This window comes from Phyllobates terribilis, unplaced genomic scaffold (genome assembly GCF_046119375.1).
Source record: "Phyllobates terribilis strain yellow unplaced genomic scaffold, ASM4611937v1 Scaffold_9__5_contigs__length_417890890, whole genome shotgun sequence".
Taxonomy (NCBI): Eukaryota; Metazoa; Chordata; class Amphibia; order Anura; family Dendrobatidae; genus Phyllobates; species Phyllobates terribilis.
Window position 1 is genome coordinate 353,815,810 of NW_027362769.1, and position 24,855 is coordinate 353,840,664.

At 44.5% G+C, this 24,855-nt stretch overlaps 1 protein-coding gene across 4 annotated transcripts in view; it reads right to left on the reverse strand.

The window, feature by feature from the left end:
• Nucleotides 1-24,855, reverse strand: part of TTYH3 (tweety family member 3) — an 80,089-nt gene that overhangs the window by 4,554 nt on the left and 50,680 nt on the right. The window contains exons 8-14 of one of the 4 annotated variants that reach the window (XM_073648143.1): nucleotides 22,830-22,885; nucleotides 21,757-21,849; nucleotides 21,540-21,632; nucleotides 21,319-21,455; nucleotides 20,143-20,319; nucleotides 13,821-13,896; nucleotides 8,117-8,218 (exon numbers count right to left, since the gene is read on the reverse strand). In XM_073648143.1, the coding sequence (XP_073504244.1) occupies nucleotides 8,138-8,218; nucleotides 13,821-13,896; nucleotides 20,143-20,319; nucleotides 21,319-21,455; nucleotides 21,540-21,632; nucleotides 21,757-21,849; nucleotides 22,830-22,885 (713 nt within the window). In that variant the 3' untranslated portion in view covers nucleotides 8,117-8,137. Of the gene's footprint in view, nucleotides 1-8,116; nucleotides 8,219-13,820; nucleotides 13,897-20,142; nucleotides 20,320-21,318; nucleotides 21,456-21,539; nucleotides 21,633-21,756; nucleotides 21,850-22,829; nucleotides 22,886-24,855 lie in introns of those variants that run through there. The other 3 variants (XM_073648145.1, XM_073648144.1, XM_073648147.1) reach the window with 3 other exon arrangements.

Genomic DNA, 24,855 nt, shown 5'->3' on the forward strand with positions numbered 1-24,855 from the left:
GGTTGTACTTTACAAATACAAGACATGTGCTCCATCACCGATCATCAAGGCTCATCGAGGAGAACCTCACTTGCGCGTCAATTTCGAAAGTCAATTGAGAGAGCTTCGCATGCGAGCCCACCTCTCCGTCCCGGTGGTGTGAGATGGGTATTGATTTTAGAGGAGGGGTCTGTATCTATCAAACTTCTCTAAGTCCATGATGGGAATCCCCCCTTACAAGCCTATCCATGGGACCCTATAAATCATAAAATGAAATGGGCCACAGTGGTGGAGACGTGCCTCGTGCTACCGCTCAGGGTACTGGGATCAACGATCTAGCCTGCTTGGGCTATGAATGTTTTAGTCCTTAAAGTGAAGCTCCAACTTTAGGAAGAGCAGGTCCTCCAAGCAGACTTTCCTCTATAGCCCAGGGTAGCTTTAACATGTGGCGCTGGGGTCTCTCCTCATAGTATGACATGTGCCAGAGACCCCCAGCTGATAAATCTAGAGCAGGCTCTAAACAACGCCGTGCCAGAAAAAGCTAAAAAAATGAGTTACGTTGGGCAGAAATCCTTTCCAGATCTATCCATACGGCAAAGTGTCACAAACCATAATGAGAGGTGGGATAAAAAAAAAAAAAAAGAAACCATTTTTAGTTCGGTCAACCATTTTTTCTAAGCTACAAAAAGCATAAAAGACCACCAAGAAAACAAGGAAAAAAATTAAAAAATATATAAAAAAAAAAAAAGTTTTACAATGATGCAAGATTTAGGTTAGAATACTCTACCCGAAAAAAAAAAAAAAGGGTCAGCGAACCCCCTCACACTGCCATGTAGTCAATAAACACAATCTACACCAATCACACCACGATAGGGGGATCACAATACTTTTCTGCCCCCCGCTAGGACTCGACTGACCAGCATTACCCCCAATATGGTCTGAAGTGATAATGATCAGGCACATAGATGTCTATGTGAGTGATTATTGACATCACAACGTGGCCCCAAGAGCTTGACCACCTCACGATGGGGATACCGGAGAGGGGGATGCAACAAGAGGTGCCGCACTGCCTCTCCGGATGGGATTAGCAGCATTTTTCACTCCCTATTAAATAATATCCCTTTTATTTCCAGTTCGACTTGATATATAGAATTGTATACAAAGTGTTCTGATGACCATTTTCAATAAAAAATATACACAAAAATCAGAATATCCAAATGAGGTCACTGATCGCCCCATGGAAGTTCACCGATCCGGTGAATGAGATTATATATATCTATATTTTTCTTTTTTTTTTATTAACAATGTACTAGGGCCCATCCATACAGATTATATTGAAGGAGGAAGATGTCGGGGGAGGGACGGATCACGCATGTTGGATTTCAACATGTCCCATCCTTTGGGGAGATAAGCTGATGCCAGAGGTGTCTGGTAGCAGATTAGTCCCCCGCTCCATTCAGAACACACGGCGGCAGAGCCTGCGTATGTGCGGATTCCCATCTACATGGATGATCAGATATGGACCCTCCACCTTCTCGGGAGAATTAAACGTCTGCTGGGGAATGGAGGTACCGGAAATGTGTCAATCGGTAAAGGTAGCCTTCGTTTCAAAAGGGATTCTGTCCCTAACTACCCCCATACACAAAAGATAAAAGACAAATTTGGCCAATTATCTAAGGTGTATGGAGGCGGTGTTATCCAGCCAGCGAAAGCGTCTAAACCGACTAAGTAGTCTCTCTACATAGTGGTCCCAATTCTACCTGTGACATTAAAAAGGGGTATTCCCATCTCCAAGATCCTGTCCCAATATGTAGTAGATGTAATAATAATAATATTAGCAAATACTTCCAATTAGAAATGTAGTATAGTTCTTCTGATTAGCCAAGCGCAGGGCATTGCAGCAGCTTAGGTATCCATGGTTACAACCACTCATACAGTACCACTTAGTTATTTGCTACTGGTCGTAACCACGGACACCTAAGCTACTGCAATGCCTTGCACATGGGCTAAATCAAAAGAACTATACTACATTTCTGATTGGAGGCATTTGCTAATATTATTAGTACATATTGGGATAGGATCTTGGAGATGGGAATACCCCAACAATAACACAAGTTTCCAGGTCATTGACTGCTCCCTGGGCGACTACATTTTGGGATCACCTGAACGCAAGTGTAACACAGTAATAGCCATGAAAACAATGGAGGGAGATGGCAGGAAATCCACGGAGTGGTCATTGTTTTCTGCAGGAATGGAGGTCAATGTGTTAACACCTGTGAAGGGGAAGGAAACGAGAGAGAACAAAAACACCAACAATTTACAGCCCCAACGTTACTGCAATGACAAACACGGGGGAGCGGTGAGAGGAGGGGAGGAGGAAGCAAGCTCCGCTAACCCGCGTGCATGCAGCGAGCAAGTATGCCGTGCCACCGCGCTCCCCTCCGCCAAGTGTGGGGCAGCTGCAGCCAAAATGGCACTGCAGGCGATCAGTGTAAGCACTGCAGGCGATCAGACACAGTGTAAGCACACGCAGCGTTAGGCCGTTGGAAGGGATCAGGCAAGGATGAAAAGGACGTGTTCAGAGGAGTGTGGCTCAGAAGTGTCAGGGCGGCTGAAATGCGAGCATGGTCGGATAGCTACAGGCTGGACCAGAATAGGCCGCACCCAACAAAGGCCTGGCTCAGAAGTACTGATAAGATGGCGTCTGTGAGTGCGTCATGGGTCCTTATTACACCAGGTCTATGCTTGGGGCACGGCACATGTAACATGGGCAGAACAGCTGAAAAACCCAACAAAGTGACGACAACTTCTTATAACAACGCCTAGCCATTACTACTACATAAATAAAATGGCTGCTTACCTGCAAAACTGCATGGCCATTAAGGAAAAGACCCTTAAAAGGGTTGTCCTACACACAATATAAGATAGGCGTTGTATGGTCAGTGGTGGTCTAACTGCTGAGAAGACAGCCATAGAGGGTGTAGGTGCCCCGCAGTGACCACAGCTCCATTCACTTCTATAGGCATGGGAAGGTGCATGTGTGACCATTACTCTATTCACTTCTATGGGAGCGATAGTGAGCATGTGCAACTATTGCTAAATTCACTTCTGAGAAGGTGGTAATGAGCATGTGCGACTACTGCGGGAATGGTAATGAACATGTGCGGCTACTGCTCCATTTACTTCTAAGGGAATGTGCAAACACTGCTACATTCACTTCTATAGGAGTGGTAATGAGCATGTGCAACTACTGCTCCATTCACATCTATAAATAGATAATGAGCATGTGCAAGTACTGCTCCATTCACTATTGTGGAAATGGTAATGAGTATGTGCAAGTACAGCTCCATTTACTTCTATGGGAATGATAATGAGCATGCGCAACTACTGCTCCGTTTACTTTTATGGGAATGGTAGTGAGCATGTGCAACTACTGCTCCATTTACTTCTATGGGAATGGTAATGAGCATGTGCAACTACTGCTCCATTTACTTCTATGGGAATGATAATGCCCAGGTGTGGTAAGCATGTTCACGAGTTCTCAATTTACACAGGAGACACAAGTCCCCATTTGCTGACCACTGGGACCCCCTACTGATCCCACATGTATCACCTATCACCTAATAAGATCAATTAAACAATAAACCAAAACATATGGTGGGCGAGCAGCATGAACGACGCGTGTCTGTATCCTTAGGACCTGTAAGCCATACAATAAAGCTGGAGCTCCTTTACTTAGCACTCCTTTCCTTGCTCTCCATATTTGTTTCTTTAGCGCTCTATATTGTGCCACCCCTCTGGGAAATATATGAAAACACTGACAACTGGGCATTACAGGGGTATTCCCATCTCAAGTTTGTATCCCAGTATGTAGTAGGTGGAGAAAATACCTTCAATTAGAAATGTAGTATAGTTCTTCTGATTCACTATGTTGCTTACCCCATGTGCAGGGCATTGCAGTAGCTTAGGTATCCATGGTTATGACTATTAATAACTAACCGTCACTATATGAGTGGTCATAACCATGGATACCTAAGCTACTGCAATGCCCTGCACATGGGGTAAGAGACATAGCGAATCAGAAGAACTATACTACATTTCTAATTGGAGGTATTTGCTAATATTATTATTACACCTACTACATATTAGGATAGGATCTTGAAGCTGGAAATACCCCTTTAAGCATTGTCTTGTTAATGACTTTGCATGGTCAGACACACCCTAATGACAAGGGGAAAGGGAGCTCTCAGTTATTGAGTCATTCGCTGTATTTTCAGGAGGAACGGCACTATGCAGAGCTCTATGGAAAGATGCTCCAACATTGTTATCTCCTGGGAAATCCAACCTACATCATATACTAGAGCAGTGTTTCTCAACTCCAGTCCTCAGGACCCCCCCAACAGAGCAGGTTTTCAGGATCTCCTTAGTATTGAACAGGTGAGAGAACCTGTGGCATATTTTGGTGCCTTGATAATAATTCCATCACCTGTGCAATACTAAGGAGATCCTGAAAACCTGCTCTGTTGGGGGGGTCCTGAGGACTGGAGTCGAGAAACACTGTACTAGAGGATGCAGGTAGAAGCAGACACATCGCCCGGAGTGGACAGGACTGTGCCGTCTCAGGCAAAAAAGAGACTATTACACTGACGAGTAATGAGAGTGGAGGACATGACAAGAAGGGCTCTGCTTTTTCTCCAAGAAGCAGCGCCTCTCTTGCCAAGAGGTTGCAGCTAGTACTGCACCTCAGCCTACTCATCCCTTACAACACCTCCCCTTTTCTCTGAATCGTCAGTGCCGATAACAAGCTCTCGTCAGAAAATGGTGATGTCCATAAAGAGGAGCCACTCTCTTGATTTTTCCTCCTTATTCCCGTGAAGAATCGCCATCGGTTAGATATAAAATGTGCAACCTTTTGATGAAGCCTAATGGTGGAAAGGGTCGCGGCACAACGATGGGGACATTACACGGCCCTGGATGGAGAACAGTTGCGGGCACGGCCACCGCTCCGGAGGAAGAACAGTGGGCGACACTGATGATCAGGGGGCCGCGGGATAATCCGTGGGGATCGGGAGACACTTACTTTCTAGGTTTCTTTTATATACAGTGGGTACGGAAAGTATTCAGATCCCTTTACATTTTTTCACTCTGTTTCATTTCAGCCATTTGGTAAATTCTAAAAAGTTCATTTTTTTTTCTCATTAAAGTACACTAGAAATGTAGAAATTTTTGCAAATTTATTAAAAAAGAAAAACTGAAATATCACATGATCATAAGTATTCAGACTCTTTGCTCAGACACTCATATTTAAGTCACATGCTGTCCATTTCCTTGTGATCCTCCTTGAGATGATTCTACTCCTTCATTGGAGTCCAAATGTGTTTAATTAAACTGACAGGACTTGATTTGGAAAGGCACACACCTGTCTATATAAGACCTCACAGCTCACAGTGCATGTCAAACCAAATGAGAATCATGAGCTCAAAAGAACTGCCCAAGGAGCTCAGAGACAGAATTGAGGCAAGGCACAGATCTGGCCAAGGTTACAAAAGAATTTCTGCATTACTCAAGGCTCCTAAGAGCACAGTGGCCTCAATAATCCTTAAATGGAAGAAGTTTGGGACCACCAGAAGTCTTCCTAGACCTGGCCGTCCAGCCAAACTGAGCAATCGTGGGAGAAGAGCCTTGGTGAGAGAGGTAAAGAAGAACCCCAAGATCACTGTGGCTGAGCTTCAGAGATGCAGTAGGGAGATGGGAGAAAGTTCCACAAAGTCAACTATCACTGCAGCCCTCCACCAGTCAGGCCTTTCTGGCAGAGTGGCCCGACGGAAGACTCTCCTCAGTGCAAGACATGAAAGCCCGCATAGAGCTTGCTCAAAAACACATGAAAGACTCCCAGACTATGAGAACTAAGATTCTCTGGTCTGATGAGACGAAGATAGAACTTTTTGGTGATAATTCCAAGTGGTATGTGTGGAGAAAACCAGGCCCTGCTCATCATTACCTGCCCAATACAATCCCAACAGTGAAACATGGTGGTGGCAACATCATGCTATGGGGGTGTTTTTCAGCTGCAGGGACAGGACCGGCTGGTTGCAATTGAAGGAAACATGAATGCGGCCAAGTACAGAGATATTCTGGATGAAAACCTCTTCCAGAGTGCTCTGGACCTCAGACATGGCCGAAGGTTCACCTTCCAACAAGACAATGACCCTAAGCACACAGCTAAAATAACAAGGGAGAGGCTTCAGAACAACTCTGTGACCATTCTTGACTGGCCCAGCCAGAGCCCTGACCTAAGCCCAATTGAGCATCTCTGGAGAGACCAGAAAATGGCTGTCCACCAACGTTCACCATTCAACCTGACGGAACTGGAGAGGATCTGCAAGGAAGAATGGCAGAGGATCCCCAAATCCAGGTGTGAAAAACTTGTTGCATCATTCCCAAGAAGACTCATAGCTGTACTAGCTCAAAAGGGGGCTTCTACTCAATACTGAGCAAAGGGTCTGAATACTTATGACCATGTCATATTTCAGTTTCTTTTTTAATAGATTTGCAAAAATGTCTACATTTCTATTATTTTCAGTCAAGATGAGGTGCAGAGAGGACTTTAATGAGAAAAAAAATGAACTATATGTTCTTAAATCTAGGTCAGGGTGCTCTCTACAGGTGGGGTCTATTGGTTGCCTGTATAGGCGGTGCAGACATCTTACTTTGTTTGGGTATCCATGGTTATGACCACTCATATAGTGACAGTTGTTAATGGTCGTGACCATGGATATCTAAGCTACTGTAATGCCCTGAACATGGGGTAAGCAACATAGCAAATCAGAAGTACTATTCAACATTTCTAAATGCAGGGATTTGCTAATATTATTACACCTACTACATATTGGAAAGGATCTTGGGAGATGAGAATACCCCTTTAAGGTTCTGATACACCCTATATAGCCGTCAGTTGACCGATTGCTATCTCTACTGTGCTCCCAATATGCATGCGCACTTGCTTCGGCTGAGCAAGCCTTTTCAATTTATCCCGTGGGAGAAGGATCAGATGTTGAATTACGACCAGCCGATCCTTCAGTCCTGTAGAATATTGATCTGATAAGTGATCCGTCCCGCAGAATAGGTGGGTTTGGCCGACTTGTATCATATATAGGGGGGCTTTTATTTTCAGAATCGACTGGAAAGCGATAGAACATCTTCGCCACATGCCAATCACTCCATAGGATGGGAGTACCCCCTTAACGTGGATATTTTTACGGGTCACCAGTATCTTTCTCCTTTTATCCAACTGGATATGAATATCAATTAGGAGCAAGAGACTGGGTAGACATGAGCAATCACTGCCTGCATATATGTGGCACAAGGCATGCTGGGACATGTAGTCAGCACAGATGTCATACTTTACATTTTTTTTTCACTTACAGGGGTATTCCCATCTCCCAAAATTCTATCCCACTATGTAGTGAATGTAATAATTAGAAATATCGTATAGTTCTCTTGAATCGCTGTGTCTCTTACCCAGTGTACAGGGCATTACAGTAATTTAGATATACTACTAGGGGAAGAGGAAAGTGGCCATAGCAGCGCAATATGTCAGACTAAGAGGAGCCTGATATGTCATGGACCTTGATACTCCACCCTTGTCGCTATCCCCATCCCCCCATTATTTTACCACTTGCTTTGGAAATGCTAACATGTACTTATTCCTGCCAATAAAGCCCATTTGAATTTGATATCAATGGTAACTACCACTAACTGTCACTGTACGAGTGGTCGTAACTAAAGCTACTGTAATGCCCTGCACATGGGGTAAGTGACAGTGAATTAGAAGAACTATACTATATTTCTAATTGAAGGTATTTGCTAATCGTATTATTACACCTACTTCATATTGGGATAGGATCTTGGAGATGGGAATATCCCTTTAAAGCGGGACAAGAAGATCTTGATGCCGCTCCCATTGAAAAGGTGACTGACGCGCTTCAGGCTTTGGCTGTAGTGTTGTGGGAGTTGGTGGAGATGTGTAAAGTAAAAGGCATTGGCCCGGGGGAAGGAGGGAGAGAAGGAGGAGAAGAGTGCAGGGTAGAGGGGAAGGAGAGGGGTGAGTGAGGGGAGGAGGACCTGGGTTCAGTACCTGTTCCGATAGAGAGCGCTGTTACCAGTACGTCCGTGCACTGTCCGAGGGTTTAAACTGCCAGCTCAAATGGCTGCTACTGTCCATGGCAGCCAAATACAACTGTGAGGTTGCAGGAAAGAAAGAGAAAAAGAAAGTGGAGCCTGAACGTGCATGAAACATGATATAGTGCAGCCGACACACCATGGCGACTCGTCCGTCCATGTGTGCGCAGGAGGGGGCGCTATCACTCTACAGGAATAGCCCTGGATCAAAAATAGGGAGCACACAGGGGAGGGGAAGACCGGGAGAAGAGATACCAACACACACTGCAGCGGGCGAGACGTCTCTCAGTCATCTCTATGTAGAGGGGACACTCGTGTGGCTTTACAGATCAGTACCTGGTAGTGACCATGTGAGTCCATAGTGGAGGAGAGAATCACCCCCAAATTGTACAGGAGATCCGAACATTCGGTGCATAATACCAGCCACCTGCAAGGATGGAGACCTCCAGACCTTCATTTTCCTGACCCTCTTTACTCACATATCCTTCAAAAATGTGTCCATCACCTACAAGAGATCTGCATTTTCCCCTTAAAGCTTATCCCCAAAATAAATGTACGAGTGGGTGACTGGTCTCCAAAAAGATGAGGCCTGTTGAAAACCAATATGTCCAACTCTTGTTTGACCTAACATCTGCCAGTGGGGGAAGAATTGGGAGACCCTCATTATAGGAGAAACTGTCCGACATTAATAGAAAAGGGGTCGTATCATCAACAGGTCCGCTATCCACAGGACTGGAGATAGAAGTCTCATGTCCTTGCATGTCTAACCCCTACTCCATTCAGTTCTATGGGAGTGGTAGGGTGTGTGTCACAAGAGCACATCAGACCCCAGTTCTCGGGGTCACAGGACCCCCACCATTCATAAGCCATATTGATAGTATGACCCCTTTTATCATGCACATCAGATAAATGTTGCTGGGTTGCCCACTTAAGGTGTATGGTAGTGGTCAGGTCAATCAAGGGATGGAAATGTTGGATTTCAACAAGTCTGATCCTTTTGTTCTCGCAGCCAGAAGTGTCTTTTTCAGAACACAAGCACGCTCGGTGGAATAGAGCATACATTGCATGCTATCTACGGTGTATGGACAGTTTTAGTTTGTCTTGTATCCTATATGGCAGGGTTCCCCAACTCCAGTCCTCAAGGCCCACCAACAGGACATGTTTTCAGGATTTCCTTAGTATTGCACAGGTGATAATTACATCACCTGCACATCACCTGTGCAATACTAAGGAAATCCTGAAAACATGACCTGTTGGTGGGCCTTGAGGACTGGAGTTGGGGAACCCTACTATATGGAATCACCAGTGATACAGGGAAATATCTCCAGTTACGTCGCCCATGGTACAGATCTCCTGACTACTTAGGTTTTGTATGGAGAAAGGATAAAGATCTTTAAATTAAATCTTTTCCGTCGCCTTCCCCATTACCGTAGGGCTGCAATGAACGGACGCAGTCGGGGACGTCACAGTAATGAGTTTTAATTAGTCAAGCCTTGCATGACCATTCAATTCCTGTTAATTTTCCCTTTAATGAGCAGCCCCGGGGAGAAGGCAGACCGCAGTGATTACAAAGGCCGTAATGAGGGGGGGTTAATCTGTCAAATCTGAAAGCAGATCACAAAAGAAGGTCCTACGCACTGTACAGCCTTTGAAACCTTGTAAATTTTACTATTTTCATTTACTTAATCCATATAAAGCGCAGTTTTTCCGATAGAGAGCACCAAATCCCTGAATACCTGCAGCCACCACTAGAGGGAGATTAAGAGCTTACTGCATACATTTAACCCAATACTAAGAAGCAAGCTCCCCCTGGTGGTGGCTGCAAACGGACAAAATTTTACCTAAGTACTGCAGCTCTTCACAGTGGAATCAGAGCAGTGTAGCAGAAAAAAGAAAGTTACTGCGACAGTCAAAAAGAAAAAAAAAAACACCAGCATACGGGTGCACATTTATTACATGTATTAAAGGGGTTTCCTCGCCTTATAAAGTGATGGCTTATTACCATGACTTATAACCATGGAGGGGGCTCAGCCTCTGGGATGCCACCGATCCTTTCAATATTCTCTGCAAAGACACCCCCGGTCAGCTCCCTGCGCAGGGAGCCGCCGTCAGCCCATACGATCAACTAGGACTTTGCTGTAGCTCCCTGCACTGAACTGGAACAATGATAGAAGGGACGTGGCACTACCCTACGTCGGTGTTCTAGGTCTATGCCATCACTTTAGAGGTCAAAACCCCTTTAATCGGCAAAAAAGACATGAGCTGTACAATTTAGCGATGAAAAAGCAGAACACACAAGTACAAGGAATAGGACTGATCATCCTTGGTTGAAACCTGTGGTCCCATTCAGACGAGCCATATAGGAAGCGGTGAATAGACTTCGCTTACACATGCATGCTCGTTTTTGCTGAGCGTGCATGAGTTTTCAATGGGGAGAGTGATGAAAGCTGTTGGCTAATCTTCTGGGGAAAATAAAAGGATCTGGAGCTTAGATTCAACATGGCCGATTATTCTTGCAATCTGACATCTGTCGGGGGAGAGTCAGGAGAGCTCTTACACATTACATGGTTGGCCGAGGGGTTGGGATCTCCAAAATTTGTCTGATATTATCCTAATGTGAGTGGGGGCTTCTATAGCTTCAGTATTATTCTAGGAGCGCTCCCTGGTCCTGCGGCCATGGTGGTAGTCTATGGCTGTTGGACCAGAGCACGGCGGACCTGCCGGCATCATCAGAAGCTCTTCTGATAGACTGGGCACAATGTCATCTGCGCAGCACGTCCCACGCAGACATCAGAATACGCTCCAAGGATGACAGCAGATATGAGGGTCCGTTGGATCAGGGTCCCGTGACTCTGTTCACCCGTAGTCCCGGTTTTTCTCTGCGGTGCTGATCTCGGAGCGTGCTGCCCCAAGATGTTCTCCCTCACGTTGGGTCTCGCCATAGCATTATCTATCTGAAGAATTCTACATTTTCAGCATTTTAGGAAAGACTCCAATTAAGAACATGACTGGCCCACACGCCGACAGTGTATGAAGCCGGCCCAACCATACCGCCCCCGAGCCTCAGGGACGACCTTCTAGTTCTAGGGTCTCCACAGTCAAGAAGAAAGTACACGCCAAAAGAGATAGGGGCTTTATACCAACAAGTGCGAAATCGACTCCATGGATATGGCTATGGCTGTGGAATGAGATGTGATGGATGGGATGTTTCGGTGGCCACACGTCCGGCCATGTGGTGTGGAAATATCTCATACGGCTTCCTATAAAGAACTCCTGACGTCCTCTCTTCCATCTCCTCTCAGACTTCTGCTGCCTTTCTCATAGAGATCTATGGCAGGGGAGCGCGCTGGAGCTCGGAGGGGGGTCTGCTCAGAACTTCAGCACATTTGGACGTGAGAAGGTAGACGAGGAAACGACCCTCATCCGCCCGCGCTGCCCACCTTTGCCTTGTATGTCAAACCCATTTGTGCACCATGAAGTCGTGAGGACCAACTTCAAGCACCGCACAGTCTGAGGGATGACGAGGGCACGTCGTGAGCAGCGAGCGCCAGCTGTAATACACAGCCAAAATCCGTCTGCAACAGCTGGGACTGGAGAAAACTCAGATCTTGGCCTTTTAAATTCAACGATAGTGACCGAAAGATGTAAGGGGAATCTGGCAGCAGGTTTTTCTTATGTATTCTTAAAGCAAAATTATGTAGAGGCCGAGACCCCAATTCCCGCAATGTGTCACTTATTCTATTGTTTCAATACAATCAGTGTTTTATCAGCAGGAGATTATCATCACTAGGTGTCTTCTGCCTCCTAGTTCTCCTGCTGTGTATCCCCACCCCCTACACAGAAAGCCACCAATCAGGTGTGGGCGGGGTTATACAGAGCTCAGCATTGGCACTGCTAGATCTGCAGCAGAGAAAACAGGGATTTTATCAAAATGACAGCAAGTGATACATCGCTGGAATCAGGGTCTCTTCCCCTACATCATGCTGTTCTAAGATTACATAGCAAAATCCCGGTGAAAGATTCCCTTTAATTTAACAGAATGAAGAGGGAGCTGTCCAGAAACGAGTCACATGGTGCGGATGGTTGCCAAAGCAGCCAGAAGCCTAACATGCCCAATAGACTGTGCTGAATAGATTGCCTGACTGGTAATGCTGCATTGGTATAGAGAGCAAAGAGTGATGTCCCGAAGGGAGGTTGAAAAAAAAAAAAAAATTTTTAATACATTTTAATAAAAAATGTTAAATTGTTAGAGAATACCAGAACTGCCCCAATTGTAACCAGCAGAATAATGAACTTAAACTTAACAAGGTGTAAATAAAAGTGAAAAAACATGGCGGAGTTACTTTTCTAGCACCCATAGAACTTAATTACTTTATATCTGCCCAAATCTTTGAAAAATAGGCGTAGTCCCGGTAAAAAAAAAATTATATATATATATATATATATATATATATATATATATATATATATATATATATATATATATATATATATATATATATATATATATATATATATATATATATATATATATAAGCACTGCTAATAGAAAAATATAAAAAAGTAATGGCTGTTAGAAAGTGATAAAAAAAGAAAAAAAAAAGAAGAATACTTTGTCCTAAAAATGCACAACACAGGCTGGAGCTAAAAAGGGTTAAAACTGCGGTCCACGAATAGAAACAGCGCCATCCTGTGGGGTATGTTTGGTAATGCAGCTTATTAGGAATGAGCTGCAATAGCAGACACAGTCCGCACACGGCAGTGGAGCGCTATTAAAGGGGTTGTCCAGAATTAGAAAAACATGACTGCTTTCCTTTCAGAAACAGCGCCACCCCAGACTATGGGCTGTGTCTAGTATTGCAACGCAGTCCATTTGAATAGCATGCCAACCCATGGTCAGGGGTGGTGCTTTTTTTTTTTAAATCAGCCTTGTTTTTTGAATTCTGGACCCCTTCAAAAGAGAAAAAAAACAGACCTTTTTTCTTATCCTGAATAGCCCCTTGAAGTTTAATATGCAATATCTCAGCATTTCTGGAAAAGTCTAACAGCACAAAAAGTTCTAGACCCCCTCCACCCCACTAAGCATGCACTTCAGCAGTGGGGAGAACTACAGCCTAAAACGCATCTAATTTAATACCTACTTTTTAAAGGGGTATTCCCATCATGTCAGCAGGCTCAATGGGGTGGGGGTTACAGAGGTTGGACTGAGGCAGTGCAGATCGCCAGGCTCCCTTCACATCAGCACTCTTGGCCATCGGCTGGGAACTGTGGCGTTTCACATTCACACGAAGGGAGCTGTGGCGCTGCAGCAGGTGGCTGGGAACTGTGGCGCTGCAGCAGGTGGCTGGGAACTGTGGCGCTGCAGCAGGTGGCTGGGAACTGTGGCGCTGCAGCAGGTGGCTGGGAACTGTGGCGCTGCAGCAGGTGGCTTTTGCAGAGGAGAAAACTGTGACAGGATCTATTGGGGTCCCCAGAGGTGGGCCCATCAGCGATCATTAAGTAACGGCACATCCTAGCGATGTGCCATGACTTAAGGAGATGGGAATACCGCCTTAAGCCACTATCGCGCGGTTCTTCTAGGACTATGTGTAGGAAGTGATCCCCGATGTAGTCAGCTCTGCCTTGATGATGAATGGGGGTGAAGTGGTGACAAAACTTACTGAAGGAGGAGGTGACTCACGGCCAATCAGAGGAGTGTTTTCACAGCGGGGATTTTGGAAGTTTGCATTCTGACTCCTGCAAAAATGGAAATACTGTGATCAAAAAAACGTGGCTTCAGAATCCAGGTGTCGAAATAGACGAAAACAGATTCTGTGCAAAGAACTTATCAATCTACAGCCACCTATGGCAACAATGGGTTAATAAGCGAAGCCAACCAGACCGTGTCCAGTATTGAAGACCATCAGGGCGCATAGTTTACATAGGGAATCTTCTAGTATCCCCATCAGATGATGGGGGGCTGTGTAGTGGTAGCTGCTGCACCAACCCCCTGCCACTATTGATCATATGGGAATTTCCTATGACCTAGCTCATCAATAGTTTGGTGAGGGTCCGATTTGCCCTCTCTTGTCCCCCCTCACTTATCAGTTGTTTGAAGATGGCCTTTTCACATAAAAAAAAAAAAAAAAGGATGGGGACTCTAGTGCAATTTTTGGAGGTAACAATTGTAAAAGTCAAGGTCAATCAATCAATCCCTTTAATGAGCTTTGCCTCATGACTTTGCAAAAGGAGGTTGTGGATTGGCATCTTCTCCAGATACATGTTTCAGGGTTTTTGTCTCTCATCAGTGCAAAGCAGAAGAACAGGAATTGTTGGGTGAAAGGCATTTGGCAGGGGCTCTAAGGAGGAGAGGAAAGGTTTCTCCTTGTGGAGAAGGACAAGTGGGAGTAAACAGATTTATAGGACGAGAAAAATTCCTCTGGGAAATTAGATATGCAAATAGCCTCTTCAGAGAGGAAGAGGAACGCTAATACCACCTATTGGAAGAAACAATCCTAAAAGTCAATATCAAGCCTGATAGTGCTCTTCCCAAGGGGAAAATGTACCCCTTTGTCCCCCCATTTGAAGGCCTCTCACCCAGCAAAACCAGTTCTTCTACTTTACACTGAGGAGGAGCAAAAACCAAGAAACACCTCTTCAGAGAGCAAGAGGAAAGCTAGTTATCACCTATTGGAAGCAACAATCCTAAAAGTCAGTATCGACCCTTTAAAAAGAGCCTTATAGCTCTCTCCATAAGGAGAAACTTTACCCCTTAATCCCCCTTTTGAAGGCCTCTCACCCAGTCAAACCAGTTCTCCTGCTTTGCACTGATGAGGAGCAAAAACCACAAAACACGTTTCTGCAAATGAGAGTTTCTGGTTTGGCTTCTTATCGTGAAGCCCTGCATATACATGAACGCTCGGTCCAGCTCCTCCTGTGTTCATTTTGAGAGAAGGACTGGAGGTGGCTTATCATGTGGAGAAGAAAAAGGATTGGCGGCTTCTTTTCTCCCCGGCATGATCTCTCGGGTAACTTGGGAGACCTCCATACACATTACTGTCGACCGATCCCACCAATGTCGCACAGTTTGGCTAACGTTAGTGTAAGGTGTATGGGAGCCTTAAGTCATGTGGTAAGGCTCTAAAAGGTAGATGACATTTTTTTAGGATTGCTCCCTACAACTGAGTTCCTGTTCCTGTTCCTTTGTGAAGAAGATATTGGCATATGTAATTTCCCAGGGGTGTAGCTACTTTACTAACTGTTTGAGTTTAAGTGAATGGGACTGAGCTGTAATACCAGACACAGCCACTAAGAATAGGATGGCGCTGCTCCCCTTTCAAATAGGTGATCGGCTCGGGCACGGGGAGTCGGACCTCGTCCAGTCCCAATGATACAAGTCCTATAATGCAATGTGTTTAGGATTTGCATGTAGTCAGCCGCTTGTTCCAAGTTTACTAATCGATCTGTTCGCAGCCCCTATAAGGACTGACCTCCTGTCGGGGGACCCGGATATTTTTTCCATATGTTGGTCAGATATATATATGGCGAGTTTCCAAATAACTACCGTAAATCTGTATGGATAAGTGAAAGGTAAACCTAAGTGTGATGTATTTATGGAGCTGCGGTCCGGGGCTGCTATCCAAAAAAGTGCATGAGTTGCAGTAATAATCATCAGCTAATTTTACCAGAAGCTGAACAAGCAGCTGACACACTGAACCCTGCGACCAGGCAAATATCATGGATGAAATGCATCATCGCCATGTGATACGCAATCACACATCATAACTGTTTCTGTTATTGGTGCCATCAGGTGCATATTCTTTTTTTCTTAAATGCATGTACTTGGTCTAAAAATTATTTTAGCAATTGGATTTCATTAAAAATGTTGCACTGCATGACTTCTACAGTCACCAATTCTGCAGCCAACAATAAAAAGTGCAGTAGAGTTAACAGAGAATCTATCAGTGAGCTCGTTCCGGTAGGGAAGTTTGTATCGCCTTCATCCGTCCTTTTCTCAACTCCTCTCAGGGGATTTAGAACCACATCAAAGTTCAGCTCTCCTTTGATGTCGTCTGTGATCAAAGAATGAGCTCACTGGTGGATCCTTCGTTACCTCATTCTGCAGGCAGTTTCTAAAAGCCAAACGATGCAACCTTTTTAATTAAACCCAGTGACAAAAGTTATTTTTATTCCAAAATACATGTATTTAACTAAAAAAATAAATAAAAATAAATTCTCGTAAACTTTGTGTTTCATATTTCTGCCATTTCAAAGGGGTTGCACCTAAAATGCTATATCACAACTTGTTCAATCCCCCTCTGCTCTGGTGGTCTGCACCCCATACTGATCCTACAGTCATGACATGTTATCAATCCATGTGACAGCTGCAGTCAGTCACTAGTCTCAGAGGTCTTGTGCCAAACATGCAAGCATTGCTGATGAGGCTAGTGATTGGCTGCAGCGGTTACATGAGTGTACAGCACATTATCTCTGTAGAACCAGTATATACCATTGCATCTCACTAAATTAGAATATCAAAGTTAATTTATTTCAGTTCTTCGATACAAAAAGTGAAACTCATATATTATATAGAGTCATTACAGAGTGATCTATTTCAAGGGTTTATTTCTGTTAATGTTGATGATTATGGCTTACAGCCAATGAAAACACAAAAGTCATTATCTCAGTAAATTAGAATAATTATCAAAAAACACCTGCAAAGGCTTCCTAAGAGTTTAAAAAGGTCCCTTAGTCTGTTTCAGTAGGCTCCACAATCATGGGGAAGACTGCTGACTTGACAGATGTCCAGAAGGCAATCATTGACACACTCCACAAGGTCCCAGAGCTCCAATTTTAATTTGGACATCAAGGTCCCAGAGTCTGGAGGAAGAGTGGAGAGGCCACAATCCAAGCTGCTTGAGGTCTAGTGTGAAGTTTCCACAATCAGTGATGGTTTGGGGAACCATGTCATCTGCTGGTGTAGGTCCACTGTGTTTTATCAAGACCAAAGTCATCACAGCCAGGACATTTTAGAGCACTTCATGCTTCCCTCTGACGACAAGCTTTTTGGAGATGGAAATGTCATTCTCCAGCAGGACTTGGCCCCTGTCCACACTGCCAAAAGTACCAATACCTGCTTTACACACAACAGTATCACTGTCCTTGATTGGCAGCAAACTCGCCTGACCTTAACCCCATAGAGAATCTATTATAGGGAATCTATGGGGTATTGTCAAGAGGAAGATGAGAGACACCAGACCCAACTATGCAGACGAGCTGAAGGCTGCTATCAAAGCAACCTGGGCTTCCATAACACCTCAGCAGTGCCACAGGCTGATCGCCTCCATGCCACATTGCCGCATTGATGCTGTAATTGATGCAGAAGGAGCCCCGACCAAGTATTGAGGGCATTTACTGAACATACATTTCAGTAGGATAACATTTTGGATTTTAAAAACATTTTTCAAGCTGTTGTTATAAAGTATTCTAATTTACTGAGATAATGACTTTTGTGTTTTCATTGGCTGTAAACCATAATCATCAACATTAACAGAAATAAACACGTGAAATAGATCAGTCTGTTTGTAATGACTCTATATAATATGAGTTTCACTTTTTGTATTGAAATAAATTAACTTTTTAATGATATTCTAACTTCGTGAGAAGCACCTGTAGATATAGTCAGGGACCACCATTGCAATGAGGGGGATTTAGGAAGCGAGTATAACAACTACAGTGATTTCATTTTTTTATAATATTTATTCCCTGCACTTATCCAATTTTTTTCCCTTCCCTAACAACTCCTTTAAAGGCAATCTATCACAAGGTTTTTGAAACCCTATCTGAAAGCAGCATAATGTAGGGGCAGAAACCCTGATTCCAGCAATGTGTCACTTATTGGGCTGCTTGCTGTAGTTTTGATACAATCCCAGTTTTATTTGCTGCAGATCTAGCAGTGCTCTAGATGCTGAGCTCTGTATAACCCCGCCCCCAGCACTGATTGGCTGATTTCTTCCTATGCACAGTGTACAAAGCTGCCAATCAGTGCTGGGGGGTGGGGTTATGCAGAGCTCATGAATATGGAGGACAACATGGCAGCAGGTAGTGATAATATCCTGCTGATAAAACAGTGATTTTATCAAAACTATAACAAGCAGCTCGGTAAGTGACACATCGCTGGAATCAGGGTCTCAGCCCCTACATCATGCTGTTTTCAGATCAGGTGGCAAAAAACTGGTGACAAATTCCCTTTAAGGATAGCAGTTTGCGGTCCGTGAATGAGCACACTCTTTGGCAGGACGAGAGTCCGGGTTTCAGCTGAAAAACTCATTCACTGACAGCACGTTGGGGAATTGATGTCGGGCCGACACAGTAAATGCTGTTTTTCATCAAGCACGGGTCGGGATTCGAGGCCGAAGCGGTTAAGTACACATCGGGGCAATTTTGATAACAGAACTACATTAGTAAGTTGTAGAGCATGCCATGTTTGGCATACTTAAAGGGATTGTCCCATAAACAAAAGTTATGGCCTAACCACAGGAGAGATGATAAATGAAGCAGTACTGCACATGTGCGGCCACCATTCCTATAAACAGTGGTCGCACATGCTCACTACCACTTCATTTATCGCCCGTCCTGCAGATATATGCTGTCTTTTAAGTGGCATTTTAATGAAGTCCTGTTCTTACAGCAGCCTCTGCGGTGAGCAGTGACCGGACTGAAGGTCTGCTTTAAGTTTCTGTTATTGGAAGGAGGGCTCTGAAGAGTAAAGTGCTGACATATGTGGAGGAAGAGTAGGTGCTCTACGGACCCCCTGAGGGCTCTAGCGTTTCGCATTCACATCGTCAGATCTCAGATACAGCAGACACGAGGATAAAGGGATGTGTTAATGATTAGGCTTCTAATTAAGCAGCTCATTCAAATCCGTCCAGGGAGATTAGTCTTTGCATCGAAGTCATTGAATGCGAATAGGACGTTCCTTATTATGTTCTGGGGTCTCCGGAGGTACGAGGGGATAATAAAAGTAGGGTGATAAAGGAGCTGCACGGAGGATCGGATGGGTGTCTGCAGCAGCGAGTTTTTTTCTCCACTCCTTTCCCGACCATCTATAAGGGCCGGACAGCCTGACATCATTTTGCTGAAGGCGCACAAGGCGAAACCTTCCCCCCAAATAAATTTGGATTCAGGAATGAGCCTTGTGTCGGATTCGCTTGCCATCCTGAAGTCTTGGCCAATGGCCAAGACTAGTCATTTAAAGGCCAGGTAACCTTTTAATTGCCGCAATTAAGAGTCAGTGGAACATGATCAAAGAAGTAGTCCCCTTTAGAACTGAAAAAGGGGACCGAGGAACCTAAAAAGCCCCCCACGGCTGCCTGTATACTATGGCCCCAATTCATCAAGCAGTTTCCGACAGGTTTCTGGCATACAACGGCTTAAAATGTCGCAGTTGTTTTGTGCAACACGTACACAAATTTAGCGAATTCTTTTTACACCAATCCTGAACAACTTTTCGAAATGCAGGCAAAGCTTTGTCGGGGGGGGGGGGGGGGTGCATGGCCAGGCCAATTTACGCACCACTCATGCCCCCCCCCAAAAAAAAGTAGTGTAAAATATGACAAATTAGAATGCAATAAAATTATTCCAGTGGTACCCAAAATAAGTAATGGGGTATATTACAAAAATTCATAATTTTGCAAAACGCTGATATAACTAAAAATAAATAAATAAATAAATTACTCTTTAAAAAGGTTCCATTCATTTTGATGGCATATTTGATGAAAATGTTGATGTAAGGTTCACCACATTAAAATGAAGGAAATGACTGTGAAGGCCACAAAATAGGACGTGAAATTCTGATGAGGAAGGGCCATGTGCAAAGGCACCCAAAAGGGCCATGTGCAAAGGCACCCAAAAGGGCCATGTGCAAAGGCACCCAAAAGGGCCACAATCTTCTTGTTCTCTGTCCTATATATTCTACCTTTCTATTCTGTGAGTAGGACTTACATGTACTCTGTGACAGGTGCGTTGCTCACGGTATGGGCAGCCGCTGGGATACTTGTCTCGCTGCCGTAGCTGCTCCCACAGCTGTACAAACTGGGCATGTGCACCCTGTAGAGGTTGTCATGAGTCTGTCGAGTCCCTGGTGTGGTGGCCTCCTCGTCTCCTTCTTCATAACTGCCCCTGGCAGGAACAAAAAAAAAACAAAAAAAAAAATAGTGCACCGATTACCAACGTGCCGTAATCAAAAAAATACCAACTTCCGATATTAATGCTGTTATAGGTAAAATAGAGATTGTAGAAATGGAAAAGTGGAAATTCAGCTTCTATTATTTCCTATAAAGGTTCAAATTCCAAATACATGGTTGGAAAGTCTATTTCAGAGAAAATGAAAAAATAATGCCATCTGCTGTAAAGCCACCAGGGGGCAGAAGAGAGATAGGAATCACTAGATATAATGTACAGATTAAAGCAAAAATTTAAAAAAAGGTTACTAATAGGTCTAAGAGGCCAAAAATAGTATTGACTTATAGCAAGAAAACTGCATGATTGTGGAAAATCCAAAAACTTTTTAGAGTTCATGTAATAAGATAGTATGGGTAGACCACACATTTTCAGCTCAGACAAGCCGTTCACCAGGTTGACCCTAAAAGCGTAGTCCACAAGTTCCTGAAATGTAAAATAAAGGCTAGCAGTAGCCCTATTTGCCTTAAAAAATACCCTTTGTCATTTTTACTTCCTTGTGTGCCTGTAAGTGCAGCTAATCTCTGATATTAGAGATGGAATCAGTCTCCTTCCCCCTCTGGCAGCTGACAGGAGTCTTCTAAGCTATAAGGCCTTGACACTGTGGAAACTGTACTCCAGTCCTGACAAGAAGGGTAGAAAGCAAATACTATTGGCTGATCTGTAGCAAAGACGGGATCACGGAGCAGAGATCCGGCCACAGAGAGTGTCTGATCATGTGTGTCCACCAGTACTCAACGCATTAAGAGGACATGCTCGCTGATATACACTTTACACACCAGGTGGCGCCATACTGTGCAACTAAATGTCGTATCCCATCATGTAAATGATCTATATTATGGCAGATACCCAAGATAGGATAATATTGGGTTACTTAGTCTAAGGAAAAGGGATTGTGGGTAAAACCTCTTGTGATATCCAATCAGGTGGCTGACTCACCTCCTCTGCTGCCAGGTATGGGGCACACTGCAGACTATGGAGCTGAACATCAGGGCCGTGACGAAGGAGAACAGGACCAGGTAGATGAGCCCCTCCACGCCATCGTAGCAGAAACCAGTGAGAGACTGGACGTAATCCTTAAAGGGGACAACAAATGAGACGTCTTAACCTTTGCAGGTCGCCAGTCACAGACGCCAAGGCATTGCTAGCATGACCCTTACCAGATGTAAACCGCGGCAGTCCACCAGGGCCGTGAGATGCTGCAGGTTAATCTCCGTAGAGTTGAGGACTCCCTGTATGTTCACCAGTTTATCCTGCGTGCAATGAAAGGTCAATCTGTTACACCTCCGACCACACAAGTGTGAGACCACAGAGGGACCCTCCGCGAAACTTGACAGTCATGAGTTGAGAGTGTAGGGTGATGGTGTGCACGCTTACCATGGACTTGGGGTAATCTTTAACGGCGGACCGCAAGAGATCCAGAACATCATCCTGCATCTCCACCAGGGCTTTGTGGCCGCTCGACAACATCTGGAAGAGACCCACAAGGACGTTACGGGACGTTTCTACATCTTCAGGACCAAACTATTGCCAAATTCAGACCCCTGTTCTCCAAATCGCTGGGGTTCAGAGTGCAGGAAGTACAACTCTGGGTAGCTAAAGGGGTTTCCAAGTTGCTAAAGATATATCCTACACAAAATAATGACCTATCAAAGGGGTATTCCACAGGACTCTCTGAGTACTCTTAGCGAAACGGATGTATCCCAGCCTCAACACATCTGGGGGAGGAATGCATGGAGTGGTAGACTCGCACATGAAAGCACAGATGTCTGCATTGTGAATCCCATAGAAGTGAATAGAAAAACCCTCAAACATGGGTGTGCAATCACGCAGCGAACCCGGGCAGGAAAGTGGAAACCCACTCACTCTACATCGTCATATCCGGCGCGCTGCACGTATGGGGCACGCTCAGGTGACGGGCGATTCATCAGGCACCCGAGTCTGAATGCTGCGATCCGAGTTAGCTCAGATTACTGCAGTTTGACCTCTTAGATGCCGCTGTGCAAGTGATCGCTTGGCTCAGGTCCCCTATGGGGACCAATACAAAAAAAAAAATGTAAAACATAAAATATAAATTAAATCTAAAAGACATATTTGCTATTGTTGAGTGTTAAAACTAATAAAATATTAGTGAAAGCAAAAAAAAAATATCCTTTTTTTTTTTAGAATTTCTCTTCCGTCCAGAAAAAAAAAAAAGGGCTCGTAGAAACCTCAAGCCGGCCCTGGTCTCCCCTCTTGGACCTGGATCTAGCAGACATTTATAGCAACATGACGTCATGGCTGCAGCCAACGCCACAGAGACCCGGGCAGAGGCGGAGACTTGGACGCAGAAATTTTGTAGAAGAGTACAACCCCCTGATAATACACCACCTCTTCTAAAATGCAGGAGGTCCTTAATCATGGAGCTTCAGACGTACGAGGTGACAGAAGCGGCACAAGGTTAGACCTACCTGCTGGAAAGGATTAGCAGATCCGGGGTTGCAGAACAGATAGTAGTTTAAAATTTCTGGAAAAAAAAAAAAAAGAAAAACATGATATAAATAAATCCATGATCTTTCCGTAGCCGGAGCCGTGACACCACAGGATTTGGGTCTTATCAGCAGAGCGCAGACGGCAAAGCATTTAGCATCGAGCTGAAGGCGCGTGGGGAATCGCTGGGGATGGAAAACCTTTTACATTAGATCTACGCGGCGCGCTTACATCTCTCACTTCTACAAGGGCGATTATACTCAGCGGGGGCAGTAAATGAACGTCCGTTACATCAGCTTCATTTACAGGAACGTTTCACATTTATGCAATAATAATCAGCTTTCCAATTCCAAACGCTGGTCAGAGATGATGGGCGAAGACCCAGTGGAAAGTGGCCAGATATACAATGTGGCAAAACGAGTGAGCAGCCAAGAAACGAGCCCGTCTGGTCAGAGATCTGAGCAGGGGCAGTGGTGGTGTGGGGTCGGTGGGGCAGGCAGGGCCATACCGGGCCAGTGGCGGCAGGCAGCGCCATTCCGGGCCAGTGGCAGCAGGCAGCGCCATACCGACCTCCGATTATCGACTGCCCGGCTGCAGCCACTCAGATCCTCTCGTCTTAGGAGAATGGATTTTCTAGAATAGTTATTCTTCAGATACTATTTCTGTCCAAGTGCTACATCAATGCCCCTACTCTGTGCCAGTCGTTGACTACAATATAAACTTACCACCCTAGCACTGCTCTATATTCTGCCGTTGATCTAAATCCAATTTCCTCCGTAATCTGAATCTCCCACTCCCATCTCCAAGATGTCTCTTGTGCTGCACCTTTTCTCTGGAATGCGCTACCCCAGAATATCAGGTTAATAACAATTTTTTTAAAGCATGCCCTAAAAATGTGACGTTTTAGGCAGTAACACATTCCATAGATTCCTGTGCTTTTATTATCATTAAAGGGGTATTCCCATCTCCAAGATCCTATCCCAATATGTAGTAGGTGTAATAATAATAATAATAATAATAATAATAATAATAATAATAAATAATAAATAATAATAATAGTAAATACCTTCAATTAGAAATGTAGTATAGTTCTCCTGATTCACTTTCTCACTTACCCCATGTGCAGGACATTGCAGTAGCTTAGGCATCCATGGCTTCGACCACTAACAGCTAACTAACCAACTGTCATTATATGTATTGTCGCAACCATGGATACCTAAGCTACTGCAATGTCCTGCACATGGGGTAAGCGACATAGCGAATCAGGAGAACTATACTTCATTTCTCAATCTCTTACCCCATGTACAGGACATTGCAGTAGCTTAGGTATCTATGGTTTTGACAACACACATAGTGACCGTTGGTTAGTGATAGAAGCTATGGATACCTTAGCTTTAGCAATGCCCTGCACATGGGGTAAGTGACATAGCAAATCAGAAGAACTATATTATATTTCTAATTGGAGGTTATTATTACACCTACCACATATTGGGAATGGATCAATGAGATGGGAATACCCTTTTAATGCTCAGAACATCAACCTTTCATTTGGTTTCCCCCATACTCCCACAACACTAATGCATATACATATACATGGCTGGTGACCCTCACATACATTCCTTGTGTGTCCCCCCCTACTGGAAGATTTGGTAACAAAAATAGGATTGGTTTGGAGCATACAGTAAAATTCTTATAAGGACTCGCAGCTCCGCACGTCCCGGCAGGTTTGTATAGCGTCTGAATGAGAACATGACGGCTATAAATTTAAGTCTCCGACTTGCAAATTCCGCAGACGGCACAGAGGAGACGTCCTGGGATAGAGCAGATCCTGACGCCTCGTCTTGTGAGAGATGAGCGCCTGGAAGCATCGCAGCCCCCGCCTCATTAATGCCTTTGCTTTGCCTTCACAATGTTAATAAGCCGCACTTGTCAGACACCGCAGCCTCACATTTCACACCTCGGATCCGCTAGATGGAAAATATATCAAAGCAAAAGGAAAAAAAAAAC